The 20,222-nt window shown below is 37.4% G+C and overlaps 1 protein-coding gene across 2 annotated transcripts in view; it reads left to right on the top strand.

Moving 5' to 3' along the window:
• Positions 1-20,222, top strand: part of LOC129779793 (uncharacterized) — a 375,110-nt gene that overhangs the window by 341,207 nt on the left and 13,681 nt on the right. Inside the window, exon 10 of one of the 2 annotated variants that reach the window (XM_055787495.1) lies at positions 4,188-4,367. The exons of the other annotated variant lie outside the window; for it this stretch is intronic. Within the exon in view, the coding sequence (XP_055643470.1) occupies positions 4,188-4,367 (180 nt within the window). The remainder of the gene's footprint in view (positions 1-4,187; positions 4,368-20,222) is intronic. 2 annotated transcript variants of the gene reach the window in all.

The raw sequence follows: 20,222 nt of genomic DNA, 5'->3' as shown, positions 1-20,222 counted from the left end.
TTCTACTAGCCAAGACCTTTCGTTTGATACCCACATTGATGGGGTTTGAGAAAATATATAATCCACTATTTTGTAGCGGCCGCCATCTTGTATTTACAATTTCCATCAATAACTGTGTTCTACTAGTCAAGCCCTTTCGTTTGATACCCATATTGATGGGGTTCTGAAGGAATATGTAATCAGCCATTTAGTAGCGGCCGCCATCTTGGATTTACATGTTTCATCAATAATTGTATTCTACTAGTCAAGCCCTTTCATTTGATACCCATATTGATGGGGTTCTGAGGGAATATGTAATCCACCATTTTGTAGCGGCCGCCCACTTGGATTTACATTTTTCATAAATTACTGTATTCTACTAATCAAGCCCTTTCATTTGATACCCATATTGATAGGATTTCGAGAAAAAATATACACGGCGCCATCTTGTAGTGGTCATATTGTAAAAATACAAAAAATTATTTAATTAACAAAAAAAATATTGTACCAAACGTGTTTCCATTTAGTCCCGCTGCTTATGACGCACCCGTTAATAAGTTCTACAAGAATTAATAAATAATTTCTCTCAAAGAATTGCAAAGAAAACAAGTGTCCGGATTTAAAAGCAAAAGTGTCCGGATTTCAAAGCATGATTAAAAAAGTGTCCGGATTTAAAATCACGACACGATGAAAGAAATTTCAAATTTTGAACACTTAACTTAGATGAAGATCTTCTAATTCTATAGGAAAGTTTATTTTTCATGCTATGATATGCCAATATTTTTTAGTAGTTGAAGTTATATTCGTAAGCGCTTAAGCGTCCAGATTTCGAAGCATTACTATATCTGTTGAAATGGTACATTTCTGCACTCAAAAAATTGGAACGAAAAATTGAAAAAAAAAATTGTTTTAGTGATAGTTCAATTATGCAACAGGCCCCATATGTTATCCCTACATAAGAGAGCCGTTTCAAATTCCCCATATGGTATCCCTACATACTCGTAAGAGGGCCGAGCGAGTGAATGTCGAAAGAAATGTTCAATTGGAAAGCGAGGGAAAGAAAGAATACTTCAGAGACGCAACATGTAGCGTAAAAAAATACATTATTCGTATCAGTATCAGAGACAATATGACAATATGTATATATCAAACAATGGCCCAAGTCATTGTTTGTATAAAACCTGACAAATATTTAATCGAAACGCTTAAAATAATTAGTGAAGTGTAAGGAAGTGAAGTTGAGTGTTTCAATATTTGTGAAATATCAATTAATAGCATTCGATTTTTTTTATCCCTTTTGTTTATTTTAGGCTCATTAGCATTTTAGCTGTAACAGAGCCGAATTTTAATCGTGTACATGTCACATGTTTATCATATCTATAATTAGCACATTACACAGTTGCCATTTTTCGGCGTTAGACTATTCCCTACTATACCATTGCATATGATACACATTTACACAGTAGCCATTTAGGCGTAAGAGTTTTCTATCTGTTCTTCCATTATCCAGTTAGACCGGACAGCGGAGACAGTTGTTGATCATTGTTGAGTTATTTATAGAACAGCAGCCCGATGTTTCTTGCAGAGCAGAGCAGTTGTATGGACGAATCGACCTTTTTTTTTCATCCCATTTATTTATTTAAGGCTCATTAGCATTTTAGATGTAACAGAGCCGATTTTTAATCGTGTACATGTCACATGGTTATCATATCTATAATTAGCACATTACACAGTTGTCATTCGCCAGTATTCCTTCTATACCATTACATATGGTACATTCACACAGTAGCCATTTAGGCGTAAGAATATTCTTTCTGTTCTACCATTATCCAGTTGGACCACCGGACAGCGGAGACAGTTGATTGATTATTGTTGAGTTATTTATAGAACAGCAGCCCGATGTGTCAGAGCAGAGCAGTTGTATGGATGAATCGATCTTATTTCGACCGTGGATCGATCTCCATCGCTGATTGTTGCGTGGACGTAACTATTCTGTAACAACACAAAGATGGTCAATGAGGGCCCTGAGTTTTGAACTCACGATCGATCGCTTACTAAGCGAACGCGTAACCAATGTGGCTACGGAGACCCCCTTTGCGAATCGATCTTTATTCGACCGTGGATCGATCTCCATCGCTGATGATTGTTGCGTGGACGTAGCTATTCTGTAACAACACAAAGATGGTCAATGAGGGCCCTGAGTTTTGAACTCACGATCGATCCTTACTAAGCGAACGCGCAACCAATGTGGCTACGGAGACCCCCAGCATTCGATTTGACATATGATCAATCTGGCCTAGATATTATATAGATTCGGCGTTTGTAAAATTATTGGTCTCGGTTGCAAAGAAAATGCAACGTCGGTTTTCGACTTTTCCCAGATCCAGGCTTGCTGGTTGTCCAAAAATGTTCTAAAATAAGAGATGTTCGAGGCTTCCCATGCACGATTGAAAGAAATGCGTTCAATTAAAGTCGACCACATTTTTGTTGTAACACCCTTTAAGTGCTGCATGAAACTGGAAGTGAAGAAGACTGGTTGTTCTTTTTTGGTTTTCTGGGAAACTAATATTCAGAGCAGTGTTCACGATAACTGAAAAATATTATATCCCCAATTGGTCGGTGTTAAGTCATACCGGACCATATGACATTTTTATGATTTCGAGAAAAACGAGTTTGAAGTTTGGTGCTGTAAGGGGTTTTCATTGGGCGTTCAAAACAATTTCGATAAGTTATTCCTTCTGTACGCGTGATTTTCGAAATCCGATAAATGTGAAATGTAGCTAACAAAATGTTTAACCTAATGCAATCAATAACTCGAAATTTTTAATTTTGCGACTTGGTCCGCTCTGTTAAGTAACCGACCAATTATGCTTATACTTGCATACAAAATTTGCGATTTACGTCATTTGATATTAAAAACCGCAATATCAAATGAATTTAATGAAAATAAGTAAATTACTGTGTACGTTCTTGAGCCGTTTTCAATTAATAGTTGGGAAAAATTAGCATTACAATTAGATTAGAATTTTGTTAGCCGTAATTATCAAATTTTATCAATATCAAAATCAAATAAACAGGTAGTAATGAAACGATGGCTGCATATTATCACCACACAATCATCATTACTCTCACACATAGCAATCACAATCATAAAGCTACAGAAAACATTACTTGAACAGAGTCAAGAACTCTAAAAATAGCACCAAACCAGAATTATGTTCTGGCGGACGGAAAATAACATCGCAGCGCGTATGCATGCCGTGTCTCGAATCCGATATAAACATGCAATCGCTTAACTTGTTCCTTCCGCTGGCTGGTTGGTATTTGAACATAGCCATTTCCCTCCTTGTTTCTTCGATTTGTTCTTCCTCCGGTGAAGAAGGTTTTTTTCCTTCCTACATTCGTGTTCTATTTTCCTTCGACTGAAGTTTGAAATATACGAAAAACATGGCTTTAGCCCCACCATAGATGATTGCTGTTTGCCTTTCCGGTAGCCAATCGGTGTGGTTAGAATATCAATGTTGGTTTATATGCTATTGATGTTTTGGTTGTTTTCAGCCATGAAATTTGAACGTCAATAACCTCGAGAAGAAATGCATTGCATATTGCGGTAACGTAATTCTAAATGAGAATATTAGAGAGTATTTGCGACACAGTAGTTATTGTTGTAATCCGAAATATTTCCCTGAGTTCGTGAAATAGGGTCATCAACCGATGTTTCGTCTGCTCACCAAGTTTTACGCAGACAAGACGACGCCTTCGGAGAGAGAAGAAACATGATTATGAATATGCTAGCAGTTACTTTCTCCAGTATTTAACTTTTATGTTGTAGTGAAGTCCATAGAAGATGCCACAACGGATTGCATCGACTTCAATAGAAACTGGAAACATTTCTGGTTGCTGTTATATGGCATAACTTACAAGTTGAACTACAAGTCATAATGAATTCATTTTCTTACGGAATATTAGTGTGATTATGCATACCCCGAATGCACCGTTCCGTAGTTCATCGCTGCTCCCGAGTTCTAATAGTAGCAAACAGAACGGCACCTTCTTTGTTTCAGCACATTTATCACTTTATCAATCCATCCCTTTCTGGCATGCGCTCGAGTGGACCCTAAGCACAGCTGATTACATGCACTTCCATGCTATAGCTTTCTCGCTTTTTTTTTCTCTTTCTCTTTTTCTCCCGAACCATCCTTTACTAGCACTCGGCTGTGAGCTGCCATCGCCAACACCGCCGCATATGACGCTGGTTCGTCGAAGCGAGCACCGCATAAAATACGTCTGTGATCCTTTATTCGTGTTTCCCGACACAGCTGAACCCAGTCGTGAGTTAGTCTGCACTGCTAAGCACACGTGGAACCGACCGTTGCCGGCCTGCGTAGGTGAGTACTGAACCCAAACAGATGAATGCTCGTGTAGGCTCGTGATATCCTCCCCCGCAAACAGACGGTGTGTGTTTCGTCTCAATGAATTGTTTTTTGAATGAATTGTTTGCAACGTAGTGATGTTTTGATGATAGCCATAGGAATTTAGAGAGGTCCACTATTACCATTCTCCCTCTAACAAATGTGCGAAGTGACAAAAATTGCTCATTATATTTAGATTGTATCTGTACAACTGTGACGCGATTCAACGAAAGCGTGATGTTTATTCTTATAATTTGTCTAACCGTTTTTAACATTGTGTTGGTGAAAATTCGTTCCACCGAAAAAGGATCATTCAATGAGAAACACAAGGAGACAACGCAATCAAAATGGTAGCATGATTCATACAGCCTTATGCTGTGAGCAACGGGAAATAATGTTTGTGCAAGGGAGTGCTCAACAGATAGTGACGATTATGTTATGATTCCAATTCCATACAAAACGTTACAGCTGTGAAGTTGGGTTGCTGATAGATTGAAAAAACCGTTCGGTGAGAAGTGCATAGCATCATGCATAATGATATTACGGATATAGTTTATGAATAATTAGATCCACTTATTTCGGCTTCTATTCTTCTAAAGGATCTATTGAAATACAATTCAACAAACGAGTGAATAGTCAAAAATAAAAATGTGTAGTTTTCATTGCCATTTCATTATGGAAAGACTTACAAACGAACAACGCTTACAAATCAATGGATTCTATTATCCCGTATTTCAGATCCGTATGTTTTTGGCGTTGGACTATGTCTTACATTAAGCATACATCTAAAATATTATTGCACAACACAGGAGATTGTGAAATAATATTGAGCGTGTGTTTCTGATATTGAAATTTTGTCCAACATATTGTACGATATAAAAAATTTAGATATTTATTGTGCAACGCTTAAAATATTGCATGATCAATGAGTGACGTTGTGCAATATTGGTTCAGTTAATGTCAATGTTTATGTTTACATGTACATCTTCTCGAGTGTTAAATGAGTGTTCTCCTACAAAAAATTACAGGCCGTTTTCGAGGACGTGTTTATCGCGATGGCCATCAAAAACGCCGAAAAGTATTTTATTCTCAAGTTTATCGAGCCTTGCGCAATATTTAGTACAAACTTCAATATCATCTCCAAACGATTCAATTCCATTGCACAAATATGACTGTGGCGCCATAATATTGTACGTCTGTGGACAACCTTCAATAATAGTGTCAATAAATTGGTACAATAGTATTGTGCGTGTATGCGGCGCTTTAAGGGTGTCAAATCCGAAAACAGGTAACGTTTTTATGAAATAAAGCTAACGTTAATAATTATTTTTGCTGCGAACGGATTTTAACGATTTGCATGCCAATTGAATCGGAAGTTTTCTAATATTTGTTTTATATGCTAAACATTACAATCACATAGTCTGTGAATGGTTTGAATGGATGAAAATTGGAAGCATTCTTATTTCCCCATACATTTGTTATGTCAATCATTGTCAATCATGTCAATCATTTTTTCAAACGGGACTTTCTTAAAAATGTTGATTCCTATGAAAAACTATCTTATGCAAAATATATGCACAATCGGACTTCATTTACTAGTGTCGTACAGCCGTCAAAGTTTGAGTTTTTCTAAAATCGAAAAATCATCCAAGGGAAGAAAGAGTAAATGGAATCGGCGCTCTCAATTTTTTTCTCATTGATTCCAAATGTCTTAAAATTGTATCAAACGTCGAGATTTACAGTTATCTCAAAAAAATTTTTTTTGCCAAAAATCGACTTTTCAGATAGAAAAAGGACAGTGCCAAAAAGTCAATTTTTGACAAAAAAAAATTTCGTGATAACAGTAAATCTCGACGTTTCATGCGATTTGAAGACATTCGCCACCAAAAATTTTTTTTTTTTGGAAACCCCGATTTCATGTACTCCCCCCTTGGGTGATTTTTGAATTTTCAAAAAAATCACATTTAAACGTTTGCGACACTAATAAACGAAGTCCGATTAAGCTAATATTTCGAATTGAGTATTTTATCGTGTAAATCAACATTTCGCACGAAGTTCCATATAAAAATCGAAATGACCATTTTCATTGGCCCCTATACCATACGATTTGTCTCGTATTCCGAAAAAAAGACTATGTCCCAGAGTATCGATTTTTGACAAAATCTCGAGATGACAGTAGATCAATTTTTGAAAAAATTTGACATTTTTTCTAAACCCCAATTTCGTGTACTCCTTCCTTGGGTCATTTTTCGATTCTCAAAAAAACTCAAACTTTTCTCTACATAACATATGTGATCGTCCGGGAAGAAATGGGGTTTAAGGTATTACAAGTATTATTCGGTTGTTTGGAGACAGAATATTTCTTATTACTTTGCGGTTTTCGCGTTACTCGTATTTTTGATTTTGATTTTGAATACTTTTCAGTCGTAATTTTGTTCTAAATAATTGTTACCGGTGTGGGAAGTGATGGATTCGTATGCGTCGTTGAAAGAATTGCAAAGTAAATTCGATGAATATGAACCTCCGAACCGAATCGAAATGTTCGAAAACCGAAATGCCGAGAAAACTGCGCAGAAAAAAAAATTATAAATTGTTTTGTTACTTTTTTTAATAAACTTTTTGAATTGATCTTGTACAAAAAACCATTTCACGGCCTCAATTTTCAACTCTGATGGGTCTCAATCGATTCTTAAGGGTTTTCTGGACCCGAATCGCGAAAAAAATACAATATCGAAAAATTTACCCTAAGCCCCCTTTTTCCCTCCATATATTAAAATCAGAGAGACAATTTTTTCGTGTTTGAGTTATGATTTTTCAAAGTTTACGGAGTGTTCACAAATTTTTTCCCCCTTTTTCAAAAAATCATAACTTTTGAATTACTGATCCTACTTGCTGAGAGGCACTTACAAAAACGTTTTACAGCTTCTGCATGGGATATTTTTCCGGTGTATGTCACAGAGTCCAAAGTATGACTTGCCTTTCCTATAGCTAGCGTCAGAACCTAGAGAAAAGTTGCCAAACAATATATAGTAATTTTTGTAAAACATCCATTCCATGTCAAACCGATATAGTGGTTCTCAAATTTTCGTGAGAAGTGATAGTTTTGTTCCTCATCGCAAAATATTAAACCCGTATTGGTGTTATGGTGGTCCGAAAAATATTGTTTCCCTTTTTTTCAAAATCACTTTTTTTAAAATTCATAACTTTTGAACTACTGGATCGATTCAGATCATCGACATATCATATTATAGACAAGTATATGATACTTGCAAAAAAAAATGGATTATAGCCGCATAGGAATATTGAACAAAGACTGAAAAGATTTTTTTTGGACCATTGCAAAGTTCTGAAAAAAGATGATCAAAAATCTCTTCTAGTTGAACCTTACATTTTAGAGGTTGGGTGTCTCCAGAGAAGTTGTTCAGAATGTTGATCCAGATAATTATACGTTTCCATTTAAACTCTTACTAAGTTACAAGAAAACATAGAAAAACAAACTTTTTGTACTTGCGAGATAGTTGAGTTTTATGATCAGTATAACTAACAATATATTACAATTACAATTTATAACAATTTAAATTTTTAATGACACCGTTTCGATGTACAGTGGATACAAAAAAAATTAGTTACTTTTTCTCACTAAATTATTCAAAAATGTGCACGTCTGTGCGTCCATACTCAACGTCATTTTTTTGTCAAAGTTTGGAATGTAACCCATACTACTTTTCGAACTTGGGAACTTTCGAGAACATAATTTTTTATGTCAATTTTGACGTAGGACTACGTCTTTGATTTCTATATAAGGGAATCACTCTACGAAAAACGTAACGAAAAGTTAAGAGATTTCAAATGCATATTACGCGGAATCGTTCTTACGATATATGTTATAATATATACCATAAGACTGCAAATTAGTGTCTATTAGTGTCTTCGGAGGAGTTGTGTATTTTGATGTCACATATAACTTTGTGGAACATATTGAGTTGATATAATGTAATTTAGATGGAACTTAAGTTAAAAAAAAACTAGTTTTTAGACACTCTTCCAAAAAACACAGTTATATCTCGGCAGCAGTAAGCGATAGAAATTATGTATCTTCGGAAAAGTTTCATAAAGTTGTTATTTCTTTAATTTTTCTGCAGACAAAACTCAACTATCTCGCAAGTACAAGAAGTTAGTTTTTCTAAGTTTTATTGTAACTAAGTAAGAGTTTAAATGAAAACGTACAATGTTCTGGATCAACATTCTGAACAACTTCTCTGAAGTAGGGTGTCGACTACCTTGAAAATCTTTGAAATTCAGGAAACCTCAGGGAATTTTGTCACCAATCTGGAAAAAAAATGAAATTCCGCCAATTAGAATTTCGATTATTGCAGTAATTAGAAAGTTAATGATACCAGAAAAGTTGTGCTTGACTAGTTTGACTCTCTGTGGATTTCCAGTATATGTTGTTTGCTTTTGCCTGTAGGTGAGCTTAGTCCTTCCGAAGGGTAAACAGCGCAAAAGTAGACGACTTTTACATTCGCGCTGTTTTTACTGGTATTTGGCAATAAATTCCCTTCCTTTATTTTTCTTCGAAATCTCCGCACTGTTGAAAAATTTGTTGTATTGAATAGAACGTTTCATGACAGTCAGAAAGCTGAGAACGTCCATTTAGGGCGTTATAAAATGAGCTTTATGATGATGTTTGGCTCGATGAAACATTGTTAGCTATACATTGCCGTTGGGTCTTTGAACAAAACGACGATTTTTTGAACAGATGGATCTAACGTTCAGATTTGGAATGAAGAAGAGAAGGAGTTGGTAAATCTTTACATTACACCATTGTTCTTGAGACGTTCTCAAGCATCAAAGATCAACTTGCAGATTTTAAAGAAGGCCTGGGAAAAATGTATATTTGAACAAACTTCTTCTTGTGTCGATGGATGGTGTAAAAGTGAATTGGTCATCTCACGCGAGCTGCAACTGATCCGAGGCACTGGTTTTTAAGCTTATGAAGCGTTGATGTATCCTTGATCTCTCCGTCATTGATTCCGACAAAAAAATGGAGGAAAAACGATTCGAGAAGCTTTTGACTATTGACTATTTTGATATTTGACGGCTTGAAGTGAAAATGACTCATTCTGTAGTAGTATTTCAAGATAACTTTGAACTGTATTAGTAAATACATATTTTTAAATCTTTTACGACACTTCTCAGTCGTCGTTTAACTCAATTAAAAATCAGAAATAATTCATTTATTGGAAGATATCGACAGACGTTCTTAAATTTCATTATTTAAGCTAACTAAATATTTTAGGAACTACAACTAAAGTACTAGTAGAGGACTTGATTACTGGAATTTTTCTGAAAAATTACTGGAAAATCAGGCAATATAGGGATTTTTTTGGAATTTTGAAGAGTAGCTCATTGGTTTCATTTTGATATGTCGATAATCTGAAGCGGTTCAATAGTTATGTTTTTTTAAAGTAATTTTGTGCAAGAAGTGCGAAAAAAAATGATTTTTCGGACCACTGTTCGTCGAAGTTTTTTTTTTCAGAATTTAATTAGAAGAAACTCGAATCTTCCGATTAATCAGCTAAAGCTGCAATAATTTTATTTTTAAATTCAACTTTGTATCAATTCATTTTACTTACAGTCTAGAATCCTTTTTATTCGAAAACAAATTTACATTTTCTTTGAGTTTTGTCGAATCTTCTTTATATTGATAATCTTTTGTAACAGTTGCTTTTTCTTGTTATTTTTATGGTTCAAGACTACAGGGTGAAATTATAGCTAATATCTAGTATTACACTAAACATTCTTCTCCCTGTGTCGCCAAAATCTTGACTTCGGCGTCACCTAACACATCTAACAATGCAAGTTAAACAATAGGTCGCTGCTAAATATCACATGAGGTGAGAACATCTGCCCGACGCGTAGCTCTATCTCGTCCCGGAATTGTGCGTTGTACACGCCCTCCAATCCAACGATTCCTGGTCTTTTCATCCACTATAAGAACCAGCTTTCCCTCCCAGATCTCTCGTACGTTGCTGAATCACTTCGTTCTACTGTATTCATTTTCTGCAATTCTTCCTTCAGTTCTCTGCTCGCACCTACAAAATTGGTACCGTTGTCGGCAAATATCTCTTGTGGGGCTGATCGGCGAACGATGGAACAACGTATAGATTTTTTGCATGAATCGGTGAATAGACTTGTAACGACTTCAAGGCGCACAGCTCTGACAGTTAGGCATGTGCGATGCACTTTAGTTACCTCTAAAACAAAAGTAGCGCCTCTACAACCACTGTCAATCCCGTGATTAGAGCTGATGACAGCCCTCATTGGAGCTCGCCTGAAAAGAATTGAAGACTTTCTGTTAAACGTACCTATTTTTATTTTAATGCGGTGAGAGCTGTGTTCTTTGGTTGAAAAATGAAAGTGAATATTTGTTCCTCTGCGGATGCTGTCGCTACCGCCGCTGGCATAGAACCGATTCAGATCAGATTTTCTGTTGCCGTTCTTCGAAAAGGTAATGCATGAATGTTTTAAACAAAAACTGAATGACCAGTGCACCCTCCAATGCCCTAGATGCTCTTTTACACTTTCTACCCTTGTGCTTAAAGTATAAAAGACTCAAACGGACAAAACGTCTCCAAGATGAGATCTCAAGGGAAATTTTCAAAAAAAACTGAGCACTTTAGTACCTATGAATTAAGAATAGGTGGAAACTAAAAGTGACTTGAGTCGGCAGACGAACAGCTTCTTGTGGGGGTAAGAGATGCAATGTTATGCTTTCTTTTTCTGGCAAATTTAATTGTTTTTGGAGGGTTAACGCTGAGTTCTTTCAAGTTTTCACCACGTGAGTGTGGTTTGAGGTTGTTTGCATTCTATTAGAAAAAGTAAACTCGGATTTACCTTTACTAAAATGATTATAACATTAGTGAATCCAAGAACTTCGTGTCTCAAGTTGGTCAGGTTATACATGAGATCTTCGGCAATTAGAGACAACAACAATGGAAACAGAACCCCTCATTGAGGGCAACCTCTTGTTGGTTCTGTTGTTGAGTTAAATTCATACGTTCAAAAGCAAAATATAAATGTTTGACTTTCGTATAGTTATTCGCTAAATATAATGGTCATACATATACACACTTGTGAATTAATTTCACTTGTGGAGAATTGTAAACAGTGAACTATAAACTGAACGGTGGCTTAAGGTAATTTTTAACAGTTACAGTTTCGGGGATATTTTTTTTATAATGGACAATATCAACACGAAAACAAGAAAAAGAAAAGGAAGTTCCTAGAAATCATTTTATATCATACCAAGAATACAGAGACAAAGAATATGCAAACTTCATACTCCAGGACCTTTATCATCTGGTAATTATCCTATTATGCATTCTTCTCTTCGATAAAAGATCCGGAAAATACGCAACAACTGCATGAAATGTAGAAAATATGTTTGTTTCGAGCACGTAGCTATGCTACAATCGATTAATACGTTTTTATGTTATTTTATAACTCTTTATACTTCCATTAATTATATTCAGTTGCTTACTTTTAATTAATAACAGCGAAAAATTTGAATTTCGTTATTTGTGTTGGAGTATCGAAAATTACTCGGTTTTGAGGAGGCTGAATTAGATGACTATTAAAACATAATAAAGACGAAGAAAACATATTTTTTTGGGTTTTTTCTTCAATCATACCCTCTTCTTCAAATAAATGCCAATAAAGCCTGAAAAATACACAATGGCCACATTACAGAGAAGTTCAATTTTCGGTCTGTGACACCGTGCGCGAGTATACGTGTTATGATTTTGCACGCGAGTACAGGAGTGTTAAATATCCTCCTCTCTAGAGTGATAAAAATAGAAGTGAAAAGAAATTGTGGTGATTGCAGTTAACAGGAAATGGTGTGCTGTGAGATGCATAATCATTGCATCTAACATCTTTGTTATTGTTTTGCATATATTCTACCTTTATTAATGTTTAAGGCGAAACATAAGTGAAGCATATTCTGTTTCTCAGTCTCTCTCAGCTCATTGATATCGGTTCGTATATATGAGAACGGAAAAGTGACATAGTGAGAATGCCGCGTGTGATGGTCTTCCTGTTTGTGTTTCACTAGGGACAGTTTTGCTCTCCATTTTCCATCCATCCATTTTTGCTCTCCACATATTTTTTCACTCCAAAATTAATTCTAGATTGTAAAGTATCCAAGAAATACAGCTGTCAGAATGATTAATTAAAGATAATTTATACACATTCGCTCTATATTCATTCGAGCTTTGGACCTGAAAATTTGTTTTGTCTCTCTTTCTATTATATGTTTTAGGTGCTTGTTTGTAGATTGTAGATTCATTCTCTCCATTCAAAGGTATACGCTCTATTTTCTCCGTGTTATACCATTCTCTGAGCGGCCAGTAAGGTCCATGTGTGTCTCACGAGACATGAGACGTGAGCCAGATAAATTCAATAATTACAAGCATGAGCTTTATATACAGATGTCATGGTTGCCAGCTTATTTTAGTAAGTTCATATTTTCAATTTTATCTCCCGATAAACAGTCGTTGTCTGCGTTAGCTTTCATTGAGGGTAAAACATTTTTTTTAAATTGGTCGCCTATCCCGTAACGTTTTTTTTGTGAGATTTCATGAGACATTACATTCAGATTCTATTGGTTTTTGTCCATGATTTTAGATCCACTTTCATATTTCGGTTACCTGATTCAGTTTTTATATTGTGTTTCCCATTCTCACATTCCTATCGAACTGTGGTCGATCTTGGACTTTTTTTCGTCTTTCCGTGTTCAGTTCCAGTTAGTAATATAGGAGTTTGGGCTTAGCATCGGTGCAGATTAGACGTGCTGCTTGCGTTCTGTCTTCTTTCCTCGGTTGCGATATTTGTTGTGTTTAATTTAATTCGACGGTGACGTGTACGTAAAATCGCGGAGTAATGAGTGATTGAGAACAGCGTTCACAAAATCACATCACCTACCACAGTGAATCCTGATATTTACCTTCCCCCACTAACAACTATCCCATCCATGATAAACGCTAGGGAACCACGCTATATAGGCGACCCTTCTGGCCTTCGGGCGGCGAATATCATACTAACATTCCCTCCCTTCCCCTGGTGACTGTAAAGACGTGGCCGGCGTCTTTATTGACCATTTAAAGCTCGAATTACCAAAAATTGCACAACGAGAATGATTTGCTAGTCCCAAGCGTCATTCTGTGTGTTCTTTGTGCAATTAGGTTGGTTCAGGTCAATCACGGAGAGCAACTACGAATTGTACAGTCCACCCAAGCTCAAGCTCAAGCTATATGCTTTGGGAGTCGTCCTGTCGCGTTTTCCAATCTTACGAATAAATAAAACCCAGACTTTTACTTGGAATATAGCCTACTATTATACAAATGATAGAAGTGGAACAGTGATAGCCTTACATTTCTGTCACAGCACTGGATACATCCCAACTGGTCCAGGAGATTTTGATGGGCTTAGGGAATATACTGTCCACTCTATCATGTAATTTTCGTAGCAATTCTATTTTCCATCTCTTTTGGTATATTTTTCTTTTTTGGAGATTAAAGAATAATGAACATATTCGTGATGAGCCAATATAATTGAACACAGTCGAACCAATACCGAACTCGATATTTCACTGCAAATCGTTAGGTAATCCTTTAGGGAGAAGTGCTCACGTTCTCTTGATCCGTACAAATGCTTGCAGAGTATTTACACTTCCAGCAATTTATATTTGCTATTCATCCCATTTCCACCTACTTAGCCGCGCAAGAATGCCTAATGAGTGTGTTTGACGAAAAGGATAAAACCTGGCACTTTCCTAACGCATTTGCTATCGCTTCCATCAAAACAAACTACAAGTTTCACACAGCCGTCCACGCTGCCTCCAGACATGGAATGGTGATGAAATATATATCACACACGTGAAGAACGTAACCATGTGGAAAATGTTACCCTGGAGGTTATTTGTTTGAGTATCGTCATCTTCAGGCACGCACCCAAATTGTTCCACTGTTGTTCGCTGTTCGCGCTGAGCTCTGTATCATTTGTGTTATGGAACTAGACCGCGCCAAGGGATAAACATAATTTGCATGGGACTTTTCCCTGGAGTTTTTGCCAACTGAAGCGGTGTCTGAGTTTCGAAACTTATTGTAACTACACCCAGGTTTTTTTTACGTGGGGGATACGTACCTCGTGAAAAAAACCGCGTTAATTGGAAAATCTGCGTAAAAAACCATGTCACCTAATGATAGATATCAAATGGGACTATCCTTACGTAAAACGGAAGTAAAAAGTTGAGTGTTGCTCGCTTCCAAAAACGAGTAGTTTTTTCCTGCAATTTCGTTGGTTACTGGTAGCTATAGCTCGGTTTTCCACACGAATGAGGTCATCTGCTGTTGCTAGAAGATTCCCTAGTAATTTGTACACTCTTCTGCCGATGCACGTGCAGTACCAGTACCGTCCAGAGCTAAGTAGACAGGGAAAGACATTCACGAATTGCTGCTCGTAAAAACACCGTCCCGTTGTACCGCCCGGCGAGCTCCCCGTTACCCAACACCTAAAATCCACGTATGAATCGTGGTGCGGTTCTAAGCGCTAACCTCCGTTACAAGCACTAATTACCGTAATTTGCTCTAAGGGAACATGAGAGAAAAATGTGAGCTGAGGGTGAGATGTGATATTACACTGGTCCGCGTTAATTGGAAAATTCGCGTAAAAAACCGCGTTAATTGGAAAATCCGCGTAAAAAAACCGCGTTGATTGGAAAATCCGCGTAAATAAAACCTCGTAAAAAAACCACGCAAAGAAACCGCGTAAAAAAACCTGGGTGTATATCTAAACAATAATTATTTTAGAGCTTCACAAGCCAATCCACGCCACTATCAAGTTATTCAAATGTAGCAGGGATATCATTTTGAGATGAACGGCCACATTTAAGTTTTGTGTAGGAAATCCGCATGCTTCACAACGAGAAAGACACTCCTTTAGCGCGCTGTGTGTCTTTGGAGTCTATTTGTGTTTGATAGTTGGTGAAGCCGAACCAAGTTTGAAAGAACGAAAAGTGTGTATATTCTATCTTGAACACACAGTCTCAACAATAACAGAGGATAGTTTGCATTATCAAGACGACCCTATGCGAGGACAAGTATAATCGCAAATAGATTCTGTTCCCACTAATGTCGTTCGAAACGCCACTCAACAGTATATAAGATGTCTCATTTGAATTTTTTTCGTTATCAATCATTCCATTTGTATTATCAAATTTTATTTGGTACAGAACCACGTGCTTCCGACGTGTGAAAATAAAACGATCGCGAAGAATCGTGGTATTCTTGATGAATTGCAGCCGGTGGGGTATTGCATTATATAAATACTAACGAAACCACCTTCATGTTTTGTGTTTGTGTGATGAACGCACTACTCTATAAATATAGTGTACTGATATTTGTATTCTAAAAGTATTGTGAGTAGCTTTTCAACCGGAATGCACTTTTAGTGTTAGTACAGAACAACGAGAAGAACTCCCGCGTGTTGGGATCTATTATATTCAGTAAGCATAGCGGCGATTTCCAATAATTGTTTACAGACTCAAAATATAAGCGTAGAGAAACATTGTCAAATTGGTTATTATTAGGAGAGTGAGGATGGAGCAGGGTCTCTCACCTTTCACTCTGCATTTTTTTCGGCGATTATCATTTGAGCTGTTGGTAAACAGGCTAAATGCGTGACTGTGTGCATATTGTTGATCAACACTTTTTAGCGACACTGCGGGACACCTTTGACGCCAAAACGGTATGTTCAGTCGACGAAAAAAAATAGAGGAACAGAATGCGAAGCAGAAATGTTTGGGTGATTGATGCAATGCTGTAACTGCGTGAAAAATCAACACATGAAGATGGTGAACACATCATATCGAAGTATTTTTAGATGTAGTGGAAAAATATCAAAAAATATCAAAAAAATAATTTTGTTCTGTTTTTTTTCATAATTTTTGTGGACTTACACAATTTTTAACTAACTATGCCAATAGCAAATCCAATTAACTTTATCCACTAGCATTCATCTATTTCCTAGAACGTTCATGTAACTACTTTCGATACAGAGATATTGTGGTTTAAATGAATGAAAAATTACCCCTTCGCCTTCAATGATGAGTTACTCAAAAAATAATGAATGCGAAATATTCTCGTAAAATATTCCAGAACTTGAAAATTTGCTTTAAAATGACGTATGTCCCATCTTCATGCGTTAATTTTTCACGAAGTTGCATCAAAAACAATTTGATAATTTATTTATTTGTTTATTTTTTTTTTTATTTAAATCGTTTATTTTTACAGGCTCAGTTACATAGGTTTAAAGGAGCCGAACTCCTTACTGTATTGTTACTAGTATATATACATTTTTCCTTAATTCTAATGTTAATAATATAGGAAACCGATTACTCGCGGTCAACTCGAGTTTAGAAGGGTGACATATTTTCTTCAGGAAAAGGAGGGGATATGAGGATATGTTGACATTGATCACACTCACACTCTCAATCACACTCTCAATCACACTCATCACACTCAATTCTTAAACCTATCTTATATCTAATATGTATTTACATTTCATCTTATTCTTAAGAAGGGATCCGATCTCTCACAAAGGAAAAGGAAAAGGAAAAACTAAGGGTATAAGGACAATCACACACGAAGATCGATAGCTTTAAGGAATACATATATTTGGGACATGTAATCAAGGTCTAACCGAGCCAACACGTCTCTCACCGGCACATTGGGCTGCCTTCCTCGGGCCCGAAGGGTGACTACTAAATTCGATCTGGCGACAAGATACAGCTCGCACGACCAAACAACGTGCTCGATGTCGTGGTAACCTTGGCCACAAACACAAAGATTGTTGTCGGCAAGATTAATACGAAAGAGTAGCGCATCTAACGAACAGTGATTGGACATGAGTCGGGAGAAGGTGCGAATAAAGTCCCGGCTCAAGTCCAGACTTTTGAACCATGGTTTGAGGCTAACCTTAGGGATAATCGAGTGGAGCCACCGGCCCAATTCATCTTCGTTCCATTTGCGTTGCCAGTTAACTATGGTATTTTTGCGGACTAAAGAATAAAATTCATTGAAGGCGATTTGACGCTGATAAATATCGCCTTCAATTGCACCTACCTTTGCTAATGAGTCAGCCCTCTCATTACCCAGAATTGAGCAATGTGAAGGGACCCAGACAAAGGTAATGACATAACAGCGTCTGGATAAAGCACTCAAAATTTCTCGTATTCTCTCAAGGAAGTACGGCGAGTGCTTTTCCGGCCTCACTGAACGGATAGCTTCGACAGAGCTAAGACTATCCGTTACAATGTAATAGTGTTCAACAGGTCGTGAGGCGACGCTGTCCAGCGCCCAGTGTATCGCTGCCAATTCAGCAATATACACTGAGCAAGGATTCTGAAGACTGTGTGAGGTGCTAAAAAATTCGTTGAACACTCCAAATCCTGTGGACTCATTCATAGAGGACCCATCAGTAAAGTACATATTATCACAATTGATATCCCCATACTTTGCATCGAAGATCGTTGGAACGATCCTCGATCGAAGATAATCTGATGTTCCATGGATATCCTGCTTCATGGACAGATCAAAATGCACAGAGGAATTGATGTAGTCAGGAAAACAAACACGGTTGGGAATATACGAAGAAGGATCAACCTGCATGGAGACGAATTCATGATATGAGCTCATGAATCCAGAATGAAAATTTAGCTCGATCAGCTGCTCAAAATTTCCGATCACCAATGGGTTCATAACCTTACACCGGATGAGGAACCGAAGAGATAATAAATTGAAGCGATCTTTTAGTGGGAGTAGGCCTGCCAAAACCTCGAGACTCATGGTATGCGTTGAGGGCATACATCCCAACGCGATACGGAGACAAAGATACTGAATTCGCTCGAGTTTAATGAGGTGTGTTTTGGCAGCTGATTGAAAACAGAAACTGCCATACTCCATCACTGAGAGAATAGTTGTTCGATACAACATTATAAGATCTTCGGGATGGGCTCCCCACCAGGTGCCGGTAATTGTACGGAGAAAGTTTATTCTTTGTTGACATTTTTTACTCAGATACCTAATATGGGCCCCCCAAGTACATTTAGAGTCGAACCAGACCCCAAGATACTTGAATGACATAGCATGAGTGATCGGTTTACCCAAAAGTTGAAGCTTTGGTTTTGCTGGTTTATGCTTCCTAGAAAAAACCACCATCTCTGTTTTCTCCGTGGAGAATTCGATCCCTAGCCCAATGGCCCAGGTTGAAAAATTGTTCAAAGTATCTTGTAAGGATTCTTGCAGGTCGGATTCGTTTGATCCTACGACAGACACCACTCCATCATCTGCAAGTTGTCTTAGGCTGCAATTTTGTGTAAGGCAATTGTCAATGTCGCTTACGTAGAAGTTGTACAAAAGGGGGCTTAAACATGAGCCCTGGGGGAGTCCCATGTAAGAGACCCGACTTACTGCCGAATCTCCGTGAGAAAAGTTCAAATGTTTCTCACAAAGCAAGTTATATAACATATTATTCAATAGAGGCGGCAGACCCCGAGATTGTAATTTGTCTGACAAAACCTCTATTGAAACAGAATCAAAGGCCCCCTTTATGTCCAAGAATACTGAAGCCATTTGTTTTTTTTCGGCGTAAGCCATTTGAATTTCTGAAGAAAGCAACGCAAGACAATCATTCGTCCCCTTGCCCCTGCGGAACCCATATTGTGTATCTGAGAGTAGGCCATTCGTTTCAACCCATCGATCAAGGCGAATCAAGATCATTTTCTCCAACAATTTCCGTATACAAGACAGCATTGCTATTGGGCGGTACGAATTGAAGTCGGACGCGGGTTTTCCGGGTTTTTGAATAGCTATAACTCGTACTTGTCTCCAATCATCTGGAACAATATTATGCTCCAGAAACCGATTGAATAAGTTCAACAAGCGATGTTTCGCCACATCAGGGAGATTTTTCAGCAAGTTGAACTTAATTCTATCCGATCCCGGAGCAGAATTGTTACATGAAAGGAGAGCAAGAGAGAATTCTACCATCGAAAACTCGGAATCAAGATCGCACCTATCTTGTGGTATATCTCGAATAATTCTTTGCACTGGAGCGGAATCGGGACAAACCTTTCGTGCAAAATTAAAAATCCATCGATGTGAATATTCCTCGCTTTCATTGGATGAAGAGCGATTTCTCATGTTTCGAGCCACTTTCCATAATTTTTTCATTGACGTTTCTCGTGACAAACCTCCCACGAAATTTCGCCAATAAGCACGTTTTTTCCCTTTGATCAAGTTTTTAAATTGATTTTCAAGGTCCAAATACTTCTGAAAATTTTCAGGGGTTCCACGTTTCCGAAAAGCTTTAAATGCATTCGATTTATCTCCATAAAGCTTGGAACACTGGCCATCCCACCATGGATTGGGAGGCCTTCGACGAATAGTGGAACCTGGGATGGGTTTCGTTTGAGCGCGAACCGCGCTGTCATATATCAAACGAGAAATGAAGTTATACTCCTCCAATGGAGGCAAACCATCTCTGGAATTGATGGCTAGAGCAATCGCGTCCGCATATTTTTTCCAGTCAATGTGTCTTGTGAGGTCGTATGCCATGTTTATTGATTCAGAAGAATTCAACCCATTGGTGATAGAAATTTTGATTGGCAAGTGGTCACTACCGTTGGGATCCTGGATTACATTCCACTTGCAATCTAACGATAGTGAATTCGAGCAAAGCGAGAGGTCAAGAGCACTTGGTTTAGCAGGA

This window comes from Toxorhynchites rutilus, chromosome 3 (genome assembly GCF_029784135.1).
Source record: "Toxorhynchites rutilus septentrionalis strain SRP chromosome 3, ASM2978413v1, whole genome shotgun sequence".
NCBI classification, from domain to species: domain Eukaryota; kingdom Metazoa; phylum Arthropoda; class Insecta; order Diptera; family Culicidae; genus Toxorhynchites; species Toxorhynchites rutilus.
Note: the sequence above shows the minus strand (reverse complement) of the source record. Positions and strands in the feature narration are given on the sequence as shown.